Source organism: Topomyia yanbarensis, chromosome 3 (assembly GCF_030247195.1).
Source record: "Topomyia yanbarensis strain Yona2022 chromosome 3, ASM3024719v1, whole genome shotgun sequence".
Taxonomy (NCBI): domain Eukaryota; kingdom Metazoa; phylum Arthropoda; class Insecta; order Diptera; family Culicidae; genus Topomyia; species Topomyia yanbarensis.
Window position 1 is genome coordinate 11745990 of NC_080672.1, and position 25380 is coordinate 11771369.

The 25380-nt window shown below is 43.1% G+C and overlaps 1 protein-coding gene across 1 annotated transcript in view; it reads left to right on the forward strand.

Annotated features, from left to right (window-relative positions):
• The window catches only part of LOC131690243 (uncharacterized), a 45739-nt gene that overhangs the window by 14923 nt on the left and 5436 nt on the right, over window positions 1–25380 (forward strand). Inside the window, exon 2 of the mRNA XM_058975841.1 lies at window positions 10472–10526. Coding sequence (XP_058831824.1) covers window positions 10472–10526 — 55 coding nt within the window. The remainder of the gene's footprint in view (window positions 1–10471; window positions 10527–25380) is intronic.

Consider the following 25380-nt stretch of genomic DNA (forward strand, 5'->3'; position numbering starts at 1 on the left):
CATTAGGAAAATGTTTCATGATTTTCTCCGCATTTTACACAGTGCCTTATTTCGACAGAAGGTAGCTGTATGTCTGTATGGCCAATTGTTTGCAGTGATGGCATGCCCCGGCGGCACAAAAATGTATACAGGTAGACGAGCCACGTTCAAAAGAACAAAGTTTGGAAGAGCTTATCCGGCGAAATGCTCGGAATGAGGCTGATTGAAAATAAATTGTTCTCTAATACTCCTCGACCGTTGCAAACTAGAATTTTCACTGATTAAAACAAAGGGTTCTGGAAGAAGCCAACCCCGTCTTCGCATTAAAGGCCCTTGTTGGAGACTACACCATCAATGTCTACTTCCCAGGCGGGTACGTAGACAAGATACTTCGTCGTACACATCCGAGTGTTGTTTAGTTTGATCACGCGTATATCGATAATGTTTAATGGTTTACCTTCGGTTCGAAAGTCCAGAGGTCGGTTGTATTAGATGAATATAATTTCTATCGCAAAGAGACTTATCGGCAACTTTTTTGGCGATATCCAACGAGAAAAACAGATCTAAATGGTGAGTTAAGCGAAAACAATTATGTGAAAAAATACCCCCCAGAGGCAGGATTCAAACCTGCAACCCTTGGGACTCCGGCCCAATGCACAAACCCTTATGTGGGCATTATATTTGCCATCGGAGAAATAGTCAAATCGACCTCCATTGAGCCAGAGAGGATGTCGGTCGTCGGAGATACCTTTCCATTAGTCAACACTATCATGCGGGCTTCAGTACCCGCGAAAAGGTTTTATCGGAGGGAACGTAAAATTAATACAACTAAAATTAGAAGGAAGGAGTATTCGGGACTTAGCTGTGGAATGTTTGTAGTGTCAGTAATCAACAAACATATTTTCGCTGAACCATCGGTCATACAGCCCATTAACAAAGGCTGTTTCGAATTGGCCACCAGCTATTATCTGGAGATTTTCATTTTCACTTACACATACCATGTCTGAACTATCATCACCAGGGATAGAAATCACTTCGAATCTTAGTACCCATTCGGGAAAAAAAGGGTTCCGCCGGCCCTGGTACAGCCAATAACTGGGACTTTTACCACCAACACTAATTTCGACAAAGTTTTAGGAGTGCTCATAGTGAAGAATTTTGTTGAAGAACTTGAGCTTGTAGGACTAAAGCTTCTCGATTTATAAGGCGTTTTCTATGGCAACCCCCATAAATCACACAGGCACTTTTTTCACTGTCTAAAGTATGCACAATAAATCTAAGAAAGTTTGGTGCGTGGCACTCTAGAACCCTATGAATAGGGTAGGCTTATTTTATCATGTTTTTTGACATTTTCCATACAAAAATCAGCAAAAAAATTTTAAGCTTTTTTACCCCAATTTTTGAAATTCTTGGTTTGATATTCAATTACAAGTATTATTTTCACTTATGCCTAAATATTTCAGATTTTATAAACGAGCGAGCAAAAATGTGAAGTATCATTGGAGATCCCAAACTAATACTATACTCAAAGAGACATGTCATAATGAATTTAATGCTTACTGGATGCCATACCATTAATTACAATATTTTACGGAAAAAATCGAAAAAAAAATTGCTGATTTTTGTATGGAAAGTCAAAAAACATAATAAAGCAAGCTTACCCTATTCATAGGGTTCTAGAGTGCCATGCACCAAACTTTCTTAGCTTTATTGTGCATACTTTGGACAGTGAAAAAGTTCCTGTTCGTGCATTTTGGTTTGCACTTTTCTTTCTTATACGTAGTTGAAGTTGGTGTAAAAAAATGTGAAAATCTTTAATAACTTTGAAACAAATGAGTATTTTTACATAGAGTCTTCGACAATATTCTGTACTTTTGATATCTACATATTTGTCTTGAACATAGTTTGCACGAAAAGTCACAATGAAAAAAGGTATATTAAAAAAAACTAGATTTAAGGGGGTTGCCATAGAAAACGCCTTATAAATCGAGAAGTTTTAGTCCTACAAGCTCAAGTTCTTCAACAAAATTCTTCACTATGAGCACTCCTAAAACTTTGTCGAAGACACCAACTTTCTATCTCGTCAGTATAAAAAGTTATTTTTTTTAGTTCGATCATAGTAAGCCATGCCTAATTTCAATTATTATCAGATTGTGGGGAATATTCATATGAACAATTCCTCCAAAGACACCCTGTGAATATATTCGATGGTTTGGCCTCTAGTGAATTAAGTTCACGTTTTTGGCATTTCCGACCACTGTGGCTCGGTTTCCTTGTGAATTATCCCGGAAGAGAGAAAAACTCCAACTTATTCATACAAAACCAACGACCAGTTCGCGATGGCTCATCTCAATCCGATCGAATCCGTACTGCTCGGGATTCTGGATCTACTGGAAGCGAAAGAGGTTCAGAAAATCTTCCTCACCCTCTGAGCCGCCAGACCATTGTACCCAGTTCAGATACAAAAATCACCAATCACTACTTTGCAAAAACGTAATATCGTATCTGTATGGAACTCGAATAAATATGAGCGGCAATCTGAAATAGACATGTGCACCGATTCAAGCGAACTGTGTTACTATCGACTTTTCAAAATACTTCTTAAGATTGTCTATTCGTCAAGTCAAGAGCTGAAAGTTTTTTTCAAGTTTTTAGTATTTTTACAATCGCGATCTGCACACCAAAAAAATCTGAATTTTATCGTTGACGTAATTGCAAACATGACACAATTCAACAAACCGTAATTTACGGAATGACAGAACATTACCGTGTTACATTTAATTTTACATGAAACATATACTTTACATGCGCAATGACTTAAAATTACACTTCCTACCATTCAGAACAAACGCTGTATGTGGAGTAAAATTACATGATTTACGAAATTAAACGTCATGTAAAATTAAAATCAAACGTAAAACTAAGTCATTTTTGATGCTCGTATATGTCATGGTCAGGAGACGTAAATTTACACTATTTTTTCTAGGTGTGTGTTTTATTTTTGTTTTATGTGTTTATCTTGTTTATCGGTTGTACGAGTGCATTAAAATTTGGTGGCTTCAAGCACGATATTATCTAGTTGTGCTGATTCGTGAAAGTGCAAGTTTTGTTTGTGATTTTTGTTGACGTTATCACTGCGCACTACGTCGCGCTCAATTTTTCCGCCAAAAGCGACATCTTCTGGTAGATAGCTGAGATCACACATTGCGTGCAAGTTCGCTTGGATTGACGCACGTTATCATACCCGTTAGTTATTTTGCGCATATTGCATACCCGCTAGGCGTTATTTCTACACCAAAAGCATGGCTTGTACCAACTGCTCGAAAGTGGTTAATGATTCTGATCGAATCACATGTCGTGGCTACTGCGGAAATTCGTTCCACATGATTTGCGTCAAGATGGATTATGATGTTCGTGACGTCCTGGGAACCCACCCACGGAACCTATTCTGGATGTGCAACGGCTGTGCTGACTTATTTTCGAATGATAATTTCCGTAGAATGGCTTCGCGTTGTTGCGACATAGTACCCGACGACAGTTCCTTGAAATCTATAAAGAATGACATAGCTGATTTGAAAGATGTCGTCAAAGCTCTCTCGGTTAAAGTTGACTCGAAACCGCTATCCCCAACCGTAAGCACGCCTTGGAAAGGGATTGCTGCATATAATCCAGTTTCAAACACGCCCAAGCGCAAACGTGAAGATGATCCGCTCAAAACAAAAATCCCTAATATTCGTGGATCCAAAGCTGCGTTTGAAACGATAAAAACAATTTCACCACCTGAGGAGTTGCTATGGGTTTACTTGTCAGCATTCGATCCCAGCACGACGGATGATGAAATTTCTAAGCTTGTATGTAAAAGACTGTCTGGGAGTGGATCTGCAACCGAGAATAGTGCGTCTAGTTCCTAAGGACAAGGATCTCTCGTCTCTGAGCTTCATAACCTTTAAAGTTGGCCTTAGCAAATCATACAGGGATAAGGCTCTGTCCAAAGACTCTTGGCCGGAGAACATCTACTTCCGTGAATTTGTGACCAATTCTTTTGACCTCAACGACCTATCATCAGGATTGCTGCGGAGAAGAATCCATCTGGTGGTGGACAGTAGCGCCAAGTTATTCTGGATAAACTCGTCTGTCCAACTTCTTGTACCCCGGCGAGCGATCTCGGTCTACCTGACGAATCGGCGACGTCTTCTGTGTCAGGTAAAGCCAAGAAGGGTATATGTCCTTCCGAAGCACTTCCAGATACTGCACACCCTCAATGTAAATTTCACTTACAGTCTGATGATGAACACAACTTAATGGACTCTACCGCTGCAGTGAATCTTCAATGTCAAAATGAAAATTTCGATCGCATTACATCTGTCCGTTCAGGTAAACATTTGAAGAATATATGTCCTTCCGAAGCTACACGTGATACTGGGCACCCTTAAGTACGCCTCCCATTGCAGTCTACCGCTGGACACAACAGTCATAACTCGGTCATTCCCTCCGCACCGCTGCTTGCTCCCCTTCTGGACAACAGTACATCCTGCTCTCCCCGCGTCACTCGCGGTTATGCTGATCATCGAACTCGCAGTCCTGAAAATTGGTATGCAGCAAGACACCTCTCACATGACGCTGATGGTTTGCGGATCTACTATCAGAACGCGAGAGGGCTTAAGACGAAAATTGATGACGTGTATTTAGCTGCTGTGGACGGTGACTACGATGTTTGCGTCTTCCCCGAAACATGGCTTGATGCGAGGATAACATCGGTGCAGCTTTTCGGCGATGCTTACACCGTGTACCGTGCGGACCGAAATAGTGGCAACAGTATTCGCGGTCGTGGAGGAGGAGTTTTGATTGCTGTTTCCACCGCATTTGCCTCATGTGAGATTGATGTAAATAGTTTAACCAGTGTTGAGGCTGTTTGGGTTAGAATTACAACTCCATCGAGGAACTTTTATATTGGTGCTGTCTATATTCCTCCTGAAAAGCGACTCGACTGCAATGTCTTGCAACTTCACATTGATGCTGTGAATAACGCTTCTTCACAAGCTGGCGCGGATGGCGTGATGATTATCCTTGGTGATTTCAATCAGCCAGGGCTCATTTGGGTGCCGTCACGACACGGATACGCTTACCCTGACCCGATTGCTTCGACAACCAACATCGCCAGTCGTATGCTACTGGACGGATTTGCTTTCAACGGATTAAGTCAAGTAAGCATGATTCCCAATCACCAGTCACGCTTTCTGGATCTCGTCTTTGTTAGTGAGACTATTATACCTGTATGTTCCGTCAATGAAGCATCCAGCATGATTGTTCCACTTGACATCTTTCATCCCGCGCTTGAAATCTCAATTGGCACTATTTGCTCAGTTCAGTACGTAGAAACTGTTTCTGTCGACTGTTTTAACTTTCGCAAAACTGATTTTGTAAAGCTACGCAGTTCTCTGTCGCAAATTAATTGGAGTGTACTGCATGCCCAAAGGAGTGTTAATGCTGCAGTTGCCCTCTACAAGCGACTACTACTGAACTGTGTTGAGACCTCAGTGCCTAAATGTCAGCCTCCTAGCAAGCCGCCCTGGTCAAACAGTACTCTTCGAAAGCTAAAACGTACTCGAGCAAAAACTCTACGTGCGTACACAAATCGACGGTGTGCTCTTTCTAAGCGCATGTTCACTTTTGCCAGTAATGAGTATCGTTGTTACAACAAGCTTCTGTATAAACGCTATGTAAACCGCATGCAGAATAATCTACGCCGAAACCCGAAGGGCTTTTGGTCATTTGTCAACACGAAGCGAAAAGAAACTGGACTTCCATCAAGGATGCTTTACGACGGCGAAGAAGCTACGACAACTGTGGCGAAATGTACGCTGTTTGCCAGATTCTTCTCAAGTGTTTTTTCAGCTGACTCGCCAACCGCAGTCGAACTCGAAAATGCTTCTCGTGACGTTCCTGCTTGTGCTGTTGATATGGATGTGTTTACTGTCTCCGAACAAATGGTTATATCTGCAATCCGGAAAACCAAGTCATCTTATGCACCCGGCCTCAGTGCTATACCTTCAATTGTATTGAAAAAATGTTCGGACTTACTTGTAACACCACTTGCATATATTTTTAACCTATCGCTTCAGCAGCAAACGTTTCCGGAGGATTGGAAACGCTCAGTAATGTTCCCGGTATTCAAGAAGGGTGAGAGTTGCAACATGGAGAGCTATCGCGGAGTTACTTCGCTTGGAGTCGAATCTAAAATATTTGAATCAATCATCAACGAAGCGTTATTTTCAGCTTGTCGACATTACATCAGTACATCCCAGCACGGATTTTTCCCCGGACGTTCGGTCGAGACGAATCTCGTCTGCTTCACGTCATTTTGCACGGAACAATTGTCTAAAAAATTGCAGGTGGATACTATCTACACTGATCTAGAGGCAGCTTTTGATAGAGTTAATCATGAGATACTGATAACAAAGCTTGATAAGCTAGGGTGTTCTACTAGATTCTGCCATTGGCTTCGATCCTACCTTGTGCATCGTGAAATCGTTGTTCAAATTGGCGATATTGTTTCAGAATTCTTTTTCAACACTTCCGGAGTTCCTCAAGGTAGTACGCTAGGTCCACTACTTTTTTCACTGTTCGTGAACGATGCGGTTTTCGTTCTAAGCCGTGGAGGAAAGCTGTTCTTTGCCGATGACTTAAAATTTTTTCTTGTTATACGGAATGAAGCCGATTGCCGTGAGCTACAGCATCTTATTGACACCTTTTATAGCTGGTGTGTAAGAAACATGATGGTCCTTAGCGTTGCAAAATGTTTTGTCATCAGCTATTATCGAACGAGAAATATGCTTACCTTCAACTATAACATCGCAGGAACTCATCTGCAACGCGTTGACCACGTAAAGGATCTAGGAGTCATTCTTGATGAAAAGCTAACGAATACTCATCACGTCTCTGCGTCCATCGACAAAGCCAATCGATTACTGGGATTTATTTTCAAAATTTCCAGCGAATTTCGGGATCCTCTGTGTTTCAAGGCTCTTTATTGCTCGTTGGTGCGCTCGCAGTTGGAATTTGCAAACGTCGTTTGGTGCCCCTATCAAGCAACGTGGAGCCTTAGGATCGAAGCAGTCCAGCGTAAATTCATACGATATGCGTTACGTGGATTGCCGTGGAACGATCCATTAAACCTGCCACCGTACGAGGACCGTTGTCATCTTTTAGGACTTAATACTTTAACGCATCGGAGACATGCAGCGCAGGCTACTTTCGTGTCAAAGATTCTGCCGGCTGAATATGATGATCCGGAGCTACTAGCGCAAATCAGCCTCTACGCGCCTACCCGTTCTCTTCGCCCACGAGCCCTGCTGCATTCTGAAATGCGCAGCACTAACTACGCTGCCAACAGTCCGATTTTAGCAATGAGTCGTCGCTTCAACGAATTTGCTGAAATTTTCGACTTCGTCGTGAATTCTTCACAGTTTCGTCGTCGTGTATTGTCCCTAGTTTAATTATGTTTAGTTTAACTTAGTTTAGTTTAGTTCATTTAGACAAATTGTCAGTTGGACTTTTTTATACAAATACAAATACAAGTGGAAAAATTATTGAAGATGCATATGGAGCTTAAGATGGTAGAAGTTTTCTCTGTGCGGGCACTTTATACAGCATCCCAGGACGTAGACGACGGCACAATAGAGGTATGACTACCAGAGCTGCAAATTTTCACCAGGTTGTTTTGAACTTAAAGGAAGAAGAAATCTCAAATCATGCCCTACTATGTTCAATTCGCAGTTTTTTGTTTGCATCATTCATTCAAATAGCCGAGTTGTTCAATCATTTTCCATTCATTTTCGATTTCATTGACCCTGCAGTTTTGATTAAAAGACCTAGTCAGTACCCCCAGTAGAAAGATATTCATAGGGTCAATGAAATTGAAAATGAATGGAAAATGATTGAGCAGCGCGACAGCTTGAATGAATGATGAAACGAATAGCAGCCCTGTCCTATCCTATGCTAAGCCGCCAACGATTGCTGAATCAGTGAATAAAGCACACTCATCAACTATCGCAGCTAATACCTCCAAACCAACAACCAGCTCCACCAGCAAAGAATCTAACGCCATGGAAAACTGATACGCAAATTAGACTCAACAGAACAAGAAACAAGCGAGAACACTCGACCACGACCATCAGCAAGGCAGTAGCGATTTAAACATGGGCGCCCACAATAGCTTCAGAGAAGGCGGACTGATTGAGCCCCAAGTTACAGCGTACATCGCAGTCAACGCAAAAAACACAAAAAAGACCTCGACACGCAGCAACAAAATTCTTCAATAGGACCCAGCGAACAAGAGATAAATGTGTTTGTTTTGTTTCTTTTTTTACATACAGTAAACACATAAAAGACTCACGACTGAGTTAAGCTTACACGTTGAGTCGTATCAAAAACGCAAAAAATACTAAATTGTACAAAATTTGTAGTCTGTACCAAATCTGATCATAAGTCGGTACCAAATTCTGGTGAGAGAAAGTTGAAATTGATTTTTACCCATTTATCTTCTTTGAGAGAGTGAAAGTTTTTTTCATCCGTAGAACTATTCAAAAACGGTTTTATTTTGGGGCAATAAATATATTCACTAGTTTCTTTTTTGAAACCATTATTATACATGACCTTCCACCAGCCGCATTAGTACACTAAGTGCATGCCGGCTCTAAAAGTCTAGCGAAGTCATAAGGTAACTGTGTTAACCCCAGTTAGCGCACTGTTTATAAGATAGACTGCAGAAAAGAACTTTTTATGAGCCCACATCTAAACACCATTTGATGGCAATTTCGAACGAATGTCGCACCTCCGTCAGCATCAGATGCAGCCCCACACAAAAGGCTGAAACTCGAATTATACGACTTTATCTATTGCTGTCGAAGAAAAACTTCGGGTATAAATGTTACCATGCCTCGTTGATTTGAAGCCACGAAGTTTACGATCCCGATAAATATTCACGATCATAGTAGGCACATTCCCCCATCACCATTCACCAGCCAAGGCGAAGTTTGTGTCAGTAACACTATGGTAACAAACAGTGCATCACAACAAAAAAAAGTCAAGCCGCATCTGCGACCAGCAACGATGAAGGCCATTCCAGGGAAGCCAACGGTTTCAAGTTGTTATCCTGTTGAGAACAACTTTGCCGTCCCATGTTGACACAATCGTCCTGTTCTTATGATTGATTGTGTTCAGGAGCTGGTATTGAACGCGGAGCTTTCAAGCTGTGTGATGTGATGCTGTTTTCATGTATTTGCCTATGCACTTTCGTAGCCGAGTGCATTTATTTTTAGTGTAAAGAAAATCCCGAAACCAATCGTTGGTCAGTTAATGTAGGACGATTGAAATGTGTTTGCACATTAAAACTAGCAGTATCAAGGTACCATGCGCTCCCAGCGTTCGATGAACGCTGGAGGCGGACGATATTTAAAAAACAACCTTTACCAAGTACACTTTCCACGATGGATCACCTTGTTTCCTTTTTTTCCCTTTCGACTATCCCACAATCAATCATCTGTGACTTTTTGGCAATGAAGCAGCAAAAGTGATCATACTTGAAAGAAAAAAACAACGCTACTAAATGTTCCGAAAAAAAATGTGTTCACCCATCGGGTCTCACGTGAATTTTTAATGTGTCCTATCGTTTATCCATGTGTGTGTGTGTGTGTTCGTCCAACCAAATATGTGTCACTCGCCGCAAACTCAGGTATCCACGCTTCAAAGGCATCGCCTACTAGGCTGCCTTCCAGCAGATGCTACTTTTGTTTTATCTTATCACTTCGCCTCTATTACAGAGTACCTGTACTTCAGCCGCATACTGCTCAACGGGGCGGAAGTAGCCGTTGCTCCTCACCCGGGAGCTTTTGGCCGAAATCAACGCTCGCTGGATTCGATCGGTGGTGGAAATTTGCTGAAGCGGTCACTCGACTCGATTGGCGGAGGAAATCTACTTAAGAAATAATTTCCTCGTCGTTGTGCCGCTTTTTTTTTAAATCTGTCAATTTGTAACCTCCAAACTACCTGTCCCGCCAGACAGACTACTACTTGATGATGGACGGGAGGACCTATTTTACCTATCATATTACGATTTGAACGATTTGATGGTTGTGAAACGGTTAGCCGCTTGCTGATGGAAGCTGATAAGTATGGAGATCGGGACAAGGATATAGAGTATTAGTAGCGGTAAAACTTTGGGAAAAAATGTACCTCTTTACCGACGTCTTCATCGCATTTTGTTCTGTACATTGTGGAGAAGAAAAAATGTCACGCAATTGTATCAGTAAAGTAACAGGAAATGGAATCGTGCAATAATCACACTAATTAATCTGTAATGGTTAGAATTGCCACGATTTCGTTATAAATACAATCACATGAATAAAGGCACAGCTTCAATAATTCTGGTGTTTTATTATATATTTTTTTTGAATTACTCAACTACCTTAACTAATCGTTTGATATCTTACAGAGCACCCTACCGGAGAATCATCTTTTGATAAAGGAGGTGGAGAAAAAGAAAGAAGGTAAGATAATTTTACGGCATTAAAGCTCATAGTTTCATGTCTGTTTATCTGTGATTTAACCGCCGTTACTAATTGGACAATGTAGGATTTAATTTCGTATATTGAAGTCTGCATGTCTGTTTTTTTTCTTGAGGCTTTCCGTGCACGGTTTACCATAGTGTGGAGGTTGTTTACAGAATTGACACGTGTCTGTTTGATTGTCGTAGGGGCACGTGTGGTCTATGCAAAGGGGGAGCCATCTTTCAGAGTCATGAAGCGAGAAAGAGACTGGTCTAACCGCATTCTTACCAACCGAACACGGTTCGGAATGCTGAAGGAAAAAATCCTCCAAGAGCCCAAGTCTTTGACGGAGATCACTTCACCATATTGTGACACGAATCGACGGATTGCGCTAAACCGGTGTACCCGGAGCCATTCCGACTACACCATTTATTATACATAGTCAGAAGAAACGAAACAGGTGTCACATATGTTGATTTCATTTTTCCATTGACTTTTATTCAATTAGGGCTACGAAATAATAAAAATGAAAAGTTCAATTTCAACCAAATTTAATCTTCCAATATGGCGGCAAATATCTTTTGCTAAATTTCTCAATATAATACGAAAAAAGTTTTTAGTTAACAGTTGATCAACCAAATTATTCGCGCTATTCCAGGCTGTGAAAAAAATCTCTTTAGGTTGGACGGTTGTGTGTCTAGCTAATCCACGTATATGGCACCCCTATCCCTCTTGTATTGAACTGACATAAGTCAACATCTCAGCGGGCACACAAATTATGGGCCCCACTGACAGTTCAAATCGTTCTGCTTGTTTTGCCCGAAGCTCGATTTGCACAAGTCTGGTACCGTGTACGGCATGACTTAACTTTTAGACATTTGTTGAAAATCGAAAATATTGGACAGCTTATTGAAGAAATGTGTTGTTTTGAACATGTCGGTGAATAATAAAAACTTTACACCATGGTGCACCAACAAATTAAACGTGCTCGACTATCACAAAATTTTGTCGAATGAAATTGATTCTGTTTATTGTGGATCAACCCTAACGCGACGTTTTAGATGTTGACATAGAAATCATGGTGGCGTAGCAGATACCTGAGCTAATCACTCACAGTGCAAACATCGTAGCAACCCGATTTTAATAGTTTGACAGCTGCAACCAAAAACGAGCAATCCTTCTAAACTTTGAACTTTTCAGAAGTGTGTCGTTCAAAGCAAATAAAAACCTGTCTTACGGTGGTCCCGGCAAGGTTTGGAGAAAAAATTGGATTCTTTTTGACAGGAACATCATGTGACATCCGGCTCGAAGGAACAGGTCGGCAATGACTGGGCAGTGCGTAAGCCTCTTGTACCTGAAGGCATAAAATAGACCCCACTTGCGGTCCTTAGCTTCCTGCCCAGTAACTCCTAGTCCTGGCCTCCTCGTGGCGTCGACTGGGATACGAGTAACCTTAGTGAAGATCGGGTAACCAACCCCGGTGGGAACTTTGGTCGTATGCTGGCAGGGAAGGGGGGGGGGGGTTACCCTTCTTCGGAAGGTGTAAACCTGTCCTGGTGTCCAGGTGGGACCCTAAGCAGTCCTGGCACGATGGCCCACCGGCGAGACAGGTGGTTGGCGTAGGCCCTATAAGCCGCCCCTTAAAAAACCCACATAACGAACAATACAGAAGAGAATACGACCCAGAACAATCGGCAACGACCCAGGCGACGAATAAAGGATCACGATTGGAAACTCGGAACATGGAACTGCAGATCGCTTGGCTTCGCAAATGACAACTGCCAACGATGTGTGAACTTCGCAGCCTCCCGTGGAATGGTAATCCGAAGCACCTTCTTCCCTCGCAAAGATATCCACAAAGTCACCTGGAGATCACCGGACCAAGTAACAAAAAATCAAATCGACCACGTTCTAATCGATCTCGGACATCACAAACATCCGCACTTATCGCAGTGCGAATATAGATTCGGACCACCACCTGGTTGCAGTATGCTTGCGCTCAAAACTTTCGACAGATAGCTCTCGTCGAAGCCGAACGCCGCGGCTAAACATCGAGCGGCTACAAGATGGCAGAGTGGCTCAAGAATACGCGCAGCAGTTTGAAGTGGCACTACCAACGGAAGAGCAGCTAGGCGCAGCTGCCCTTGAAGATGGCTGGAGAGATATCCGATCCGCCATAGGTAGCACCGCAGCCACTGCACTAGGTACGGTGGGCCCGGACCGAAGAAGCGACTGGTACGACGGCGAATGCGAGCAGTTAGTCGAAGAGAAGAATGCAGCATGGGCGAGAATGCTGAAACACCGCACGAGGGCGAACGAGGCGCGATATAAACAGGCACGGAACAGGCAGAACTCGGTTTTCCGGACCAAAAAGCGCCAGCAGGAAGACCGAGATCGCGAAGCGATGGAGCAGCTGTACCGCGCTAAAGACACACGGAAATTCTACGAGAAGTTGAACCGCTCGCGCAGGGGCCACGTACCACAGGCCGACATGTGCAGAGATACAAACGGGAATCTTCTCACGGACCAGTGTGAGGTGATCCAGAGGTGGCGGCAGCACTACGAAGAACACCTGAACGGCGATGCAGCAGACGACGAGGATGGCACGGTAACGCATCTGGGAGCACGCGCGGAAGACATTACACTACCGGCTCCGGATCTCCAAGAAATCCAGGAGGAGATTAGCCGGCTCAAAAATAATAAAGCCGCTGGGGTTGACCAAATACCAAGCGAGCTACTAAAACACGGTGTCGAGCCACTGGCTAAAGCGCTGCACTGGGTGATTACCAAGATTTGGGAGGAGGAGATTTTACCGGAGGAGTGGATGGAAGGTGTCGTATGTCCTATCTACAAAAAGGGCGACAAGCTGGATTGCTGTAATTACCGAGCAATCACCCCGCTGAACGCCGCCTACAAGGTACTCTCCCAAATACTATGCCGTCGACTATCACCAATTGCAAGAGAGTTCGTGGGGCAGTACCAGGCGGGTTTCATGAGCGAACGATCTACCACGGACCAGGTATTCGCTCTTCGTCAAGTACTGCAGAAATGCCGCGAGTACAATGTGCCCACACATCATTTGTTCATCGACTTCAAAGCCGCATACGACACTATCGATCGAGATCAGCTATGGCAGATTATGCACGAGTACGGATTCCCGGACAAACTGACGTGATTAGTGAAGGCGACGATGGATAGGGTGATGTGCGTAGTACGTGTCTCAGGGACGCTCTCGAGTCCTTTCGAATCACGCAGAGGGTTACGAAAAGGTGATGGTCTCTCGTGTCTGTTATTCAACATCGCGCTGGAAGGTGTAATAAGAAGAGCAGGGATCGACACGAGTGGTACGATTTTCACAAAGTCCGTTCAGCTACTTGGCTTCGCCGATGACGTTGATATTATTGCACGAAACTTTGAGAAGATGGAGAAAGCCTACATCAGACTGAAAAGAGAAGCCAAGCACGTCGGACTTGCCATCAACACGTCGAAGACAAAGTACATGATAGGAAGAGGTTCACGAGAAGAGAATGAGAACCGCCCGCTCCGAGTTTGCATCGGTGGCGACGAAATCGAGGTGGTTGAAGAGTTCGTGTACTTGGGCTCACTGGTGACCGCCGACAATGATACCAGCAGAGAGATTCGTAGACGCATCGTGGCAGGAAATCGTGCTTACTTTGGCCTCCGCAAGACACTTCGGTCGAACAGAGTTCGCCGTCGTACGAAGTTGACCATCTACAAGACGCTGATTAGACCGGTAGTTCTCTACGGGCACGAGACCTGGACCATGCTCGTGGAGGACCAACGCGCACTTGGTGTCTTCGAACGGAAAGTGCTGCGTACCATCTACGGTGGAGTGCAGATGGAGACGGCGAATGAACCATGAGTTGCATCAGCTGTTGGGGGAGCCGCCCATCTGTCATACCGCGAAAATCGGACGACTACGGTGGGCCGGGCACGTAGCCAGAATGTCGGACAATAGCCCGGTGAAAACGGTTCTCAACTGCAATCCGACCGGTACAAGAAGACGTGGCGCGCAGCGAGCACGATGGATCGACCAGGTGAAAGACGATTTGCGAACCCTTCGCAGACTGCGTGGCTGGCGACGCGCGGCCATGGACCGAGTGGAATGGAGGAATCTTTTGTATACGGCACAGGCCACTTCGGCCTTAATCTGTTAATAAATAAATAAAAATATGTGACATTGTATTGCTGAGAATTCAACCTTATTTGCCTAGTGGAAGCGCATCAATTGCGTTGAAGAAAAGACAGAAAGTTTGTTACTCGTGCAGAAGCTTGTACTAGCTCGTGGCGCATGACGTGTGCTGAAGAGAGCAATCAAAGAGAGATCGTGAACATGTAGCAGATGTTTACCGAAAATAGCTTCTATTCAATCAAATTCTAGTGTCAGAAAGCTTAAAGCTTTGTTTAGAACTAAAGCTCCAGCAGCTGCATGAGCAGCTAGCCGTAGAACAGAAGATTGTAGACGAAAAGTATAAACATCTAAATTCCCATCTGGAAGAACGCGACTAGTCTGCCAGTCAACGCGTACAGGTTAGTAGAGTTGAGAAGGTCGATTAAGTGCAGCAGTGGTTGAAAAATAATGCAGATCGGATACAGCAGATTCATCGATACTGCCAAGTGATCCACGAAAGCGAGAAGAGCGACTTTGTGATCATACCCGCAAACATCACATCAATGAGCAAAACCAGATGGCAAAACTCCGTCTACCAGAACAGCTGGAACTCTTGGTGGAACAACTATGTCAACAGCAAACATTTGCTTTGTCAGTTAACAATCGAGGAAATAGCAAAAATGTTCCTTGGGAATTTCTGAAAATTAAAGGCCAGCCTGCGATTTCGAGACATCTTACTCAAGACGGGGGACGGAGAATCGGCTAAGAACGCTTAATTACAGTAGTACAGTGGAAAACCTTTCCCGATGAACTGGTCACACTCACCCATAATTCAAAGGTTCGCTTAGAAGAGCGAGAGCCTATCGAGAAAAGCAGTGCTACCTAACAGGAATCACCAATGTTTACCGAGTTCGGAATTCTTCGTATCACCAGTCGAATAATGTCAACTGGAAGGACACCGTATTTCGCTAAATTTTCTGATCATCAACCATTCAGAACCCGTATTTAATAAATTGCGACGACAATACTATGTACTCCAACTTCGGGCTGCAATTAATAATGTAACTAGAGGTAATCAATGGTGCAAAATTTCAAAGGTTCTTCCAAAGGTTTCGATTATGGTTCCTCTTTCGGGTGCACGACTGACTTCATTTAGCTAAAGCGTGTTCGTGGCAGCAGGAGCATGTCTTTTTTGATAAGCAGTCGAGAGAAAGATGCCCAGGGCGAAGGCAATTGAAACAGATTTTCAACTGCTTCACCTTCTCGATTTGTTGTGCTGGTGAGTTTGTTAAACTCCGGACATTCGAAATGGCTATGGCTGCTGAAACATACCTGACAGAAACTGCTGGCGGCTACAGTAGTTGCAGCGTGGTGTAACAAAGTTGTATCTCGTTGTAACAAAATTGGCTTTCAACCCAAAACTAATATGAATTAATGATTATCCCTAATCATGTATTTAGTGATAAAGGTTGATAAGGGGAGGTGAGATTATGAAAGATGTGCACGCTCACCTAATCATCGCTGACGTCATCACAAGACCATGCAGGAAGCCAATGCGCACGTCGCCGGTGTGGCTCTCCGAAAATGGCGAGCTTCTCGAATTCGTCCGTGTCTCTGTGCCCCGTCGATCAAAAGCCTGCTAGCTAGCAAGCCGTTTTCTATCGTCCGATGCGTTCCGTCCGACACTAGAAATTAGGTTCTGCTTCCTCCGTGGCCGCGCGCCGCCCACAACCGGTAGTTTTACTTCCAGGCTGATTTTCTCCGTATGATGCAAGACCTTCCGTGTTTGGGGCCGCTGGGAAAAGGCACTGTTTGAGTTTTCAACTGTTTAACCTCATTTTAACCTCTGAAGCAGCCAGCAGCGCAATCACTCCAAAACGACCACGCGGAATACCATGGAAAGAAACACTACCCGGCTCGCCTTCTCTTGCGAGTGCGATTGCCACCTTTACTGACCAGAGGAGTATGAAAAACTGATCGGGTAAATTTTCACGCCCAGACACCAGACACTTCCGATCGAACACCACATTTCTTCAGGTGTCACTTGCGACAGGGAATGCTTTCGACGTCGATGGAGCAAATTGGTGGCCGCTTCTTTCGCGGTTCCTTGAGAACTTCCACGCGCTTATCGCCTGCAACCGGACACCTCTGCCTTACAATCGCCGGCTCTAGAGGAAACTCAAATTCCTCTTTTGTGATCACGGTAGCACACCGGGCGGACTTTTTTTTTATTCTTCTAATCCCTCTGCGGGAAAAGAAGTTGCCACCGACCGTACTCGGTCAACCCTTTTATCAGACTACCTATTTTTATTTTGTCACCCGTTCTTCCGGGGATTTGTTTTCAAGCAAATTGTGCAGCGATCTTTTGTTTTCAAGCGGGCTGTCAAATCTCTTGCAGTACACACTAATCTCTTATTCCTCCCTTTTAACATTTAAATTACACATTTTACTGTAACAGTGGGTATTCTGGTTGATTGGTTTCGGACCTGATTGCTGCTTCACATATGGCCTGCGTTAAACCATACCGGAATGAGCGTCATGATTATTTTCTGGCATTTTTCATGCAAAAAATCATTTTTTGATAACTTGCCATTAACTTAGAAAATTAAGGGATACTAATTTGCCTTCAATTACTATTTGAGTTCTCAAAAATAACTTGATGTGGGTGTTACTAGCATTACATTGGGTGTGATAGCATTTTTTAGGCAGGTATCTCAAAATGTCGCTTGGTCCCCTTTGGCTTAACACAGGCCATATGAATCCATTGATGGCATCAGGTGGCGATTCTGGAACCGTTCCAATACTTGGCATTCGCTTCGTAAAAATGTCACAGTATCTACATAAGACCGGCAACAATTTTTTTTCGGAACACTGCACTGAATGGTAATTAGATGCAAAAATCATATACAAAATATGAGCTTTTGTGATAGCTCTAGTTCACCCACAAGAGGTTTCAAGTTTCTATAGTAATATATATGGAATTTTGGAAATAAAAACTTAAATTCCAATAAAAAATTTCACAGTAACTCTGCATGCCTCAAAACTAACGGTCGCATAGTTTATTTTATAACGAATAGCTTTGTTGAAGATCGCATATTGAATGGAGGTTCCCCGGCAAAGATATTTAGCTTTGAAGACCAACCCATTTTTTTTTAAATTTCCTATTCTAAGCATGTGCGAGAAAGAGAGGCAACACATAACTTTATATGAGAATATCTTTATACTGCAAAATCGGATCAATTTGCAGTCTTCGGCAATGTTGACCATTACACCTTAAGCTATATTTCTGCAGATATTGGGATGCACAAGATGATACTGGCATTTTGTACTGAATATATTGTTTCAATTGCCTATTTTTCATATATTTTCACATACAAACTTGAAAACTCTTGTAAATCAGAGTTTTCAAAAAAGCTCATATTTGACAAGTGATATTTGAAGCCAATTACCGTTTGATTTAATAGTGTTCCGAAAAAAAGTCAAAATTGTCGCCGGTCTAATCTACATACTTGGGCAGCTTGACGTGCAGCTGTGCCCTCTCCCACAGTCGAAGAGTTTGGTCATCTAGTCACAGACTAACAGACATAACACTCAAAAACAAAGCTTCGCCCGCTTTAACGGTCATTTTAAATATATTTGTAGTTGGGACTGTGGCCACTGACATATGAACAAGCATATAGGGGATAGACCACTAGTGAAAAATTGTTCCCAAACCTGAGGGGAAACCCACCAGTATTTGAGTGTTTGGGACCGTGAATAAAAGGTGGAGTTAGTGTTCTGCGAAAATTGTAGGATCGATGTTTTTTTGAGGGAATTCCCTCATAGTGTTATGTCTGTTAGTCTGTGATCTAGTCGTGATGAAAGGATCTTCGTGAAAATAAGACCAGAAAGTTCATCAACCGCTAGTCCTTGGTACTCGAGACCACCAACGTGTCGGTTGAATGTCTTCCCTAGCTCGAGTAAGTCCTTATAGTTGCGATTGGTCATCGGTTCCATCTCGAGCAACCCTTCGAGATGAGTATCGACGATTTCTCGTAGATATTTGTATTGGTCACTGAGCTGATTCCAAGTTTGCTGAAAAATATTATCAACGGAAGCATCACCCATCAGCGCTTTATCCAGATGATGTAACTTCACTGCATCGGAATCACGGCTGCCTCCAATAATGTCTTGCAATATCGTTCGGAGTTTCGGCCAATTTTACACGTTCCCTTCGAATGTTGGAACTGGAGCTCTTTTGTGGTTGTTGTTGAACGATCACGGATGGATTTTCACACCCGGAACAGGGTGGGAGAAGGCTCTCGGTGAAGTTCTTAACCAAAGCAAGCATGTCGGTGTGGAGAGCATCGAAAATGTCCAGGACTTTGTCTTCATCTTCAAGCTCATCGGATGGAGTGCCAGCTACAACCGCTTGGTGAACCGTGAAGAACTCATTGTAGTACATTTCTAGTTTATTAGCGAAAACTTTTAGGAGCTACGCACTTATTTTGCTTGGGTCGTCCTCGGCTTCTTTCAGTGTCCGGCTTATCGCGCTAACTTTGTTCTGGATCCTGCTACGCTGGTGCACCAAAGGTGCTCTGGAATCCTTTTTATTTTTCGTTGCTTGCTCTACCTTCGGTGTGTATTGTACTTTCGGGGACATCTTGTTGTTCAATCTGCTTGTTGGGATTCGACGGCGAATAGCACTCTTTGTATGGGCATCCGGCTCGAAGGACCATATGTTGGCGCACTCGGCGACACCAAGGCAGTGGACTGTATCTGGAGGTTGACGATTGACACACTTTTCATTCAAAAACCATCTCGTTGTCAGGGTAACGGAAAAAAGCCCCGAACAGCAAGTAGTCGCGCGATGATCGAAGGAGGCTTGAAGATAGTACAAAACCAAGGGAATCTATTTGTTCGCTTGTGTATTCCTCTTCGATGTTAACATGATGAATTTAAAATTAAAACTAAAAAACTGGTAAGAGTTTTCGTTGCTACCGCCGTTGCTATCCATGTTGCTACGCGCTGTTGTTACCGCTGTTGTTACACGTGGTGTTTCATTCCGTTCCAGAGCGAATGGTTTGATAGCGAACAATAGTCGCTACTTCTTCACTGCTACTGCCCCGTTTCATTTCTTTTCGTTTTAACAAAAAACCAGAAGCCCTACGGATTTCGTCGTAAGTTTTGTTGGATGCGGTGTACATAGCCTTTGTACAGCAATTTATTGTAACTGCGATACTTATTACAGGCTATTACGAAGAAGCGCCAAAGAATAGGACCTCATCGATTAGTGTCCGTACATAGAGCTATGATACGGGTATGTTTCAGATTCCGAAGCATAGCGTTAGAACCGGGCGGATATTTCAACACAGTCAAGCAGTAATCGGGTGTAAAAGTCAACGTCAACATCTACATCCACTTGATTATGTAGCACACTCCAGTCGATCAGCAACAGGGAGCGGTGCAGTATTACTAGTTTTGCGAAAATTAAGACGATCCGAAGCTAGGGTTTTTTCATATTACAGTAAGCTTACGGTAGTAATAAAAATTCTAAGACGGGATGATAGTTATCCAGAGGAACGACCACACTGGAAGCTTCTGTAACAAAACACTCAGGCAGTGCAATGCCATTCACGATTACGAGGTCAAGAAAACGAAACCGATAACTTAGAAACCATACTTATTTGATTTAGTCCGCGAAAAGCAAAACCGTCCAGCAGCGCGTGACTGGCGGAGTTAGTTGTTGAGAATAACGGATTGGGGTGCAGCTACATTGCGTTTGAGTCTTGTAAAATGTAAATGGAAGCTTCAATGAATTAGCTTCTCGTAGAAATAGTAATCATTGTCCAAACAGTCTCAATACTTAAATGACTACTCACTGCAATCTTGCACGAGACAAGTGCGGTGGATACAGAAATCAAGACTCCTCCGCCACGACACCAGCCGTCGCTCCGTTAATTTGCATTATCAGTCCTCGACGTAATAATTCGTAATTCCCAGAATGTAACTGAAATAAGGTACAGACGGCACTTGTCTGAGAAAGTATCCTAGAAGAGCTCGGGTCCATAACCGAAATACGTATCGGGATGATTATGTACATGTTGAGCGGCAGATAGCAGGATTGTTTCAGGATGATTACGAGCTTCCATTAACCAAAGTGACAGGCGTGCCGAGTTTGGATTCGTTATTCCGACATTGATGGTTGAAGTGACGACAGGAACGCAGAATGGTGGCTGTTCGAACTCCTGCTTGGGGTCGGATTCTCAGTCCGATCTGGGTGTTTTGGATGACACACAGGGGCAGTCAACTTCGGTTCACGATAGATGAGTTTTTCCAAAAAATTACAGTTCAAGTGATGCGATTGTCCTTGAATTCGCGGAAAAGGACTCCTTCAAGCCAAGCTGAAACTGACGTAACGGTCCTTCGCCATGCTCAACGTTTCTGGGTGGGTTTCGTGTTTGGTACCGCTGATCACCTTCAACATGTTCAAACGTTCCGTCATCTCTTGATTCCCTAGAATGAGACCCAAACACAAGAACTTACAGATCAGCACTCCCAAGTGTCTTTGTGGTCTTACCGATTCAATATCTTCATTACAGATCGATATCTTCTATCTATCTTCATTTCCTCTGGAATATTCAGAAACACTACTGATTTAGTCTTCTGTACATTAGCTAAGTTACGTCCATTCGCACGATTTGCGAACCGTTCCATGAAAACATTGCTTTTTTCTTTCGCTTGTTCTGTTGAATTTCCTACTGCAATTATCAAGACGCGTCGGCCTATTGGAGTAATACGTTTACTTTAATGTTGTGGAGCTCGCTGTATATACAGTGAATGACGTGAACGAAAGTACATCGTCTTGCGGAAGACCCTGATGCATGCACGGCATCAGTTGCCGGTTGTCTACCCGCAGCTATTTCCCTGATCACAATTAGGTTGCGCTTCGCTGGAAAGATATCCATGACCTTCAGCCGCTGCTTTCGGGAGGCTCTTGCGATTCCAACAAGGTCGCTTTCTCATGACAATGTCCATGTTGGCCAAATTCTTTTTGATCGTCTAGCCGGTGACACCAACCTAGCGGCCCAAGCCGCAAACTTGCTCTAGAAGTGCCAGGATCTGGTATATGGACGTTTGGCTGTATCCGGCCTACACAAAGTACGCCACGATGACGGACTTCTCCGCTTCAAGATGGACTCGAAGGTACTTACAAACGTAGTTACTTCACTGCTTTGGCCACGGCTGCTTTAAATGAACTGATAAAATTTGTGTCTCAGCGTTCACGTCACCTGCTACGACATTTATGTTGAAATCCCCGACGACAAACAGGCGATCAATTGTGAAGTCTTGTAGGTCGAGCAGAAGGCGTTCGTAACATTGTGAGAATTGTTGACTGCCGGATATTGGGTTGTAACACACAACTATGCAGATGTTAATGCTATACTGCCAAATACTTCCACTTTGCGATAGAAAAGTTGGGATCGAATGAAGATTTCAGGATGATCGTAGGTTTAATTTCCGAATACACAGTCCAACACCTCCGCACTGCGACCAAGTTCAGACGGAAGCGAAGCGAATGCCGGACGTAGTCCAATCGGAATGCGAACGGGCAGATGAGTAGCATTGTTTTGTTGGTTTGACGTTTATTGTTTTTGTTTATTGTCTATCTCGAGATAATCTAGCATTTCGTCGCGTTGTTGCTATATGGGAAACACTCGAGTGTGATCGAAACAAAAACAAACGTCAAAATGTTTTCTCAGGCGCACTGATGCAAATTAAATGGGCGCGTAATTCAACGCACGGCCCGGTGGCGCATGGCTGAAAAGTCGCAATGTGGATTTAAGAAAAGATTCGCAATATATTGAATTTCTAGTTTCGCGTAGGAAGTTTACTACATTTTGTAGAAGCATTGTATCTTTTTTCTCGTAAAATTGATAAATATTGCAGTATTGGTCTAAATTGTATTTTTGCCTTGTTGTTATGTTTTTCACACAAAAGAATATGACGTGCTCCGAGTTGTCTAATACATCGCAGACATCGCAGATGCAGTCTTCTTTAATTTTCATTTTGCTTAGCCAGTAATTTGTATAATCGGGCCCAGAGAGCAATCGATTTAGTGTGCGGACTTCGGTGTTGTTTAGTGGTAACTTGTGATGCCAGGGTTTCATAGGGATCGTTTTGTTTATCTGGAAGAATTTCCTGCCTTTTCCAAACTCTGTGGAATAGTTGAGGTATCATTGCTGCGATTCCTCTTCGCTGATCGAACCGAAATAATGTGTAGCATCGTGTATTAACATTTTGTTGTTGCAGATGTTTTCACTTTTTATACCAGCCTTGGCCAGTTGGTCAGCTATCTCATTTCCGTTAACGCCAGTATGTCCGGGTATCCATTGGATTGTTGTTCCAGATGACGCCACCATGTCCACAATTTGATCTATTACGCAATCTCTCTGCCGTTTGCCAATGTTGCTTTTTATTAGTTCGCATCCGGATCTCGAGTCAGTCATAATAACTGTGCCCGATAAGGTGTTCCTCGTGATGTATTGCAACGCAACGTATATCGCCTCCATTTCTGCGGACATAATGCAGACAGTGTGTTCCAGACGTAGACATATCCTAATATTTCTTGATTCGTGGTATATTCCAATGCCGCATGTTTCACCGTCGCTGGATGCATCCGTGTAGATTATTTGTCGTTCATTATACCTCCCGTTAATCAAAGATAATGTAAGTTGTTTCAGTATTTTGACCTCAGTTGTCTTTTTTGGCCAGAGCTCTTCATTCAGAGTGGTGGAAACTCTCACCTCTTCGTATCGGTACTCATTTTTTATGAGATATGACATGTTTTTCATGATATGCAGGTGGCGAAGATATGTTTTTTCTGTCATGGAAAGCCTGCTTTCGTCATCCGTGTCCAGCTGCCTTAATTGTTCCCATACTGGAGTTCTGCCATAGCAGTGTTTGGCCACCTGTCGACCTACAACTTTTATCCTTCTGAAGCGCAGTGGCGGCTGTGCTGAGATAGCCTGCAAAGTGTTCAATGGAGTCGTTTTTGTACAGCCGGTTATTTTCCTTAAGCACGAGTTGTTGATCTTTTCTATTTTGCTCAGATTGGAAACGCTGGCCGTTCCGTACACGCTTGCACCGTACTCAATGAATCCTCTAAAGAGAGCGTTATACACCAAAGCGAGAGTTTCAGGGTAGCTTCCAAATTTCAGTCCGCTGATTACTTTTACCATGTTCAGTCTATCTGCAAGTTTGTGTATGAGTTCACGAATGTGAGGGCCATATTTTGAAGATTTGTCTAGTAGTAAACCTAGATGTAGATATGTATGCATTCTTACCGTCTCGATCTTGTCATTTCCGATCTAAATTTTAAGATCTTGGGAACTATTGTTAAAAATAATCGCCCTAGTCTTTTGGACGTTGATAGTGAAATTGAGCTGGCCAGCCTTCTCCGCAAATGTGTTGATGAATCGTTGCCCTCGCGCTTCTACTTCTTCGATACTTCGTCCTTCTATTATTATCGCGAAGTCATCGGCATATTGCACCAATACCACGCCTTTTACTTTTATGCTGTGTAGTGTCGTTGTGTATATGTTGAACATTGTAGGCGATAGGACGTCTCCTTGCGGTAATCCTTGGCTGACATGACGTGATAGATAGTCGTTTCCCACTCGTAACTGGATCGGTCTGTTCGCTAGGAATGCGATCATCCAACTAGAGAACTCCGGTGGAATTCTGCTGGATAGCAGCGTTTGCTCCAACGATTCTGTCACGTTCGCCCGAATGACATTCGCCCGAATGTTACATAAACCCGAATGTCATTCACCCGAATGCCACGAACACCCGAAAGACATTCGCCCGAATGCAACATAAACCCAAATGCCATTCGCCCGAATTCCATATACCCGAAAAACATCGAAATGTCAATCGAAAAAATTTAATTTATTAAGATGAAATACAAATTTTATTACATTTGATGCTATGAAGAAATTAACACTAAAGCTATACCAGTCCAATAGTTAATCCAATCACCTGGTTTGTATGATTTAACTAGGGTTTCCAGTTTTAAGTCCTGTCGTGAGTTCTTTTTAGACTTTTTTGCTGTTGGCACCGCTTGTAGTGTACGTAAAACATACGTACTAGGGTTTTTCTCTTCAAGATGCAACTGCTTCAACACACCATAGAATTTACACGGCTTAACAAACCGTTCCATTTATTGTGCTAGTCTTCCACATTATTGGTGGTTCTAGGAATCTTTGTCGATACATTTTCGAAAACTGACCACGAAGCGAGGGGCAAAGAAGGGTTATCGAGAAACTTTTTGATTAGTTTCCTTCCTACCAAAAATACAATTTTTACTAATGTAATCCAAAAAATCGTCAAGAGCCTTTGGATAACTTTTCCTCAATTCTTCGAGTGCCATTGGAATACCTTGATGGGGCAAGAAAGCCAACAACTTGTTTGTAAATTAGTTGTATTCGGTGATCTTCCGAATATTTTGTCTGACGACCAAGTTGTTTTATTTTTCAGAAAAAACTTTGGTTTAGATGGAAGAATCATCCGTGAATTAGGTGGAAGAATCATCCTGTCTCGAAATCCAATATTACGTAGAGAGCTATTTGGTATATAGATTCAAGGAATTGCTCTTGTTTTGAAAGAAGGAATCAACCCTTATGTTTGAGTATACCGGGCAGACGAGTGGATCAACAGTTTCTTTGCAAACTTATTTGGCAT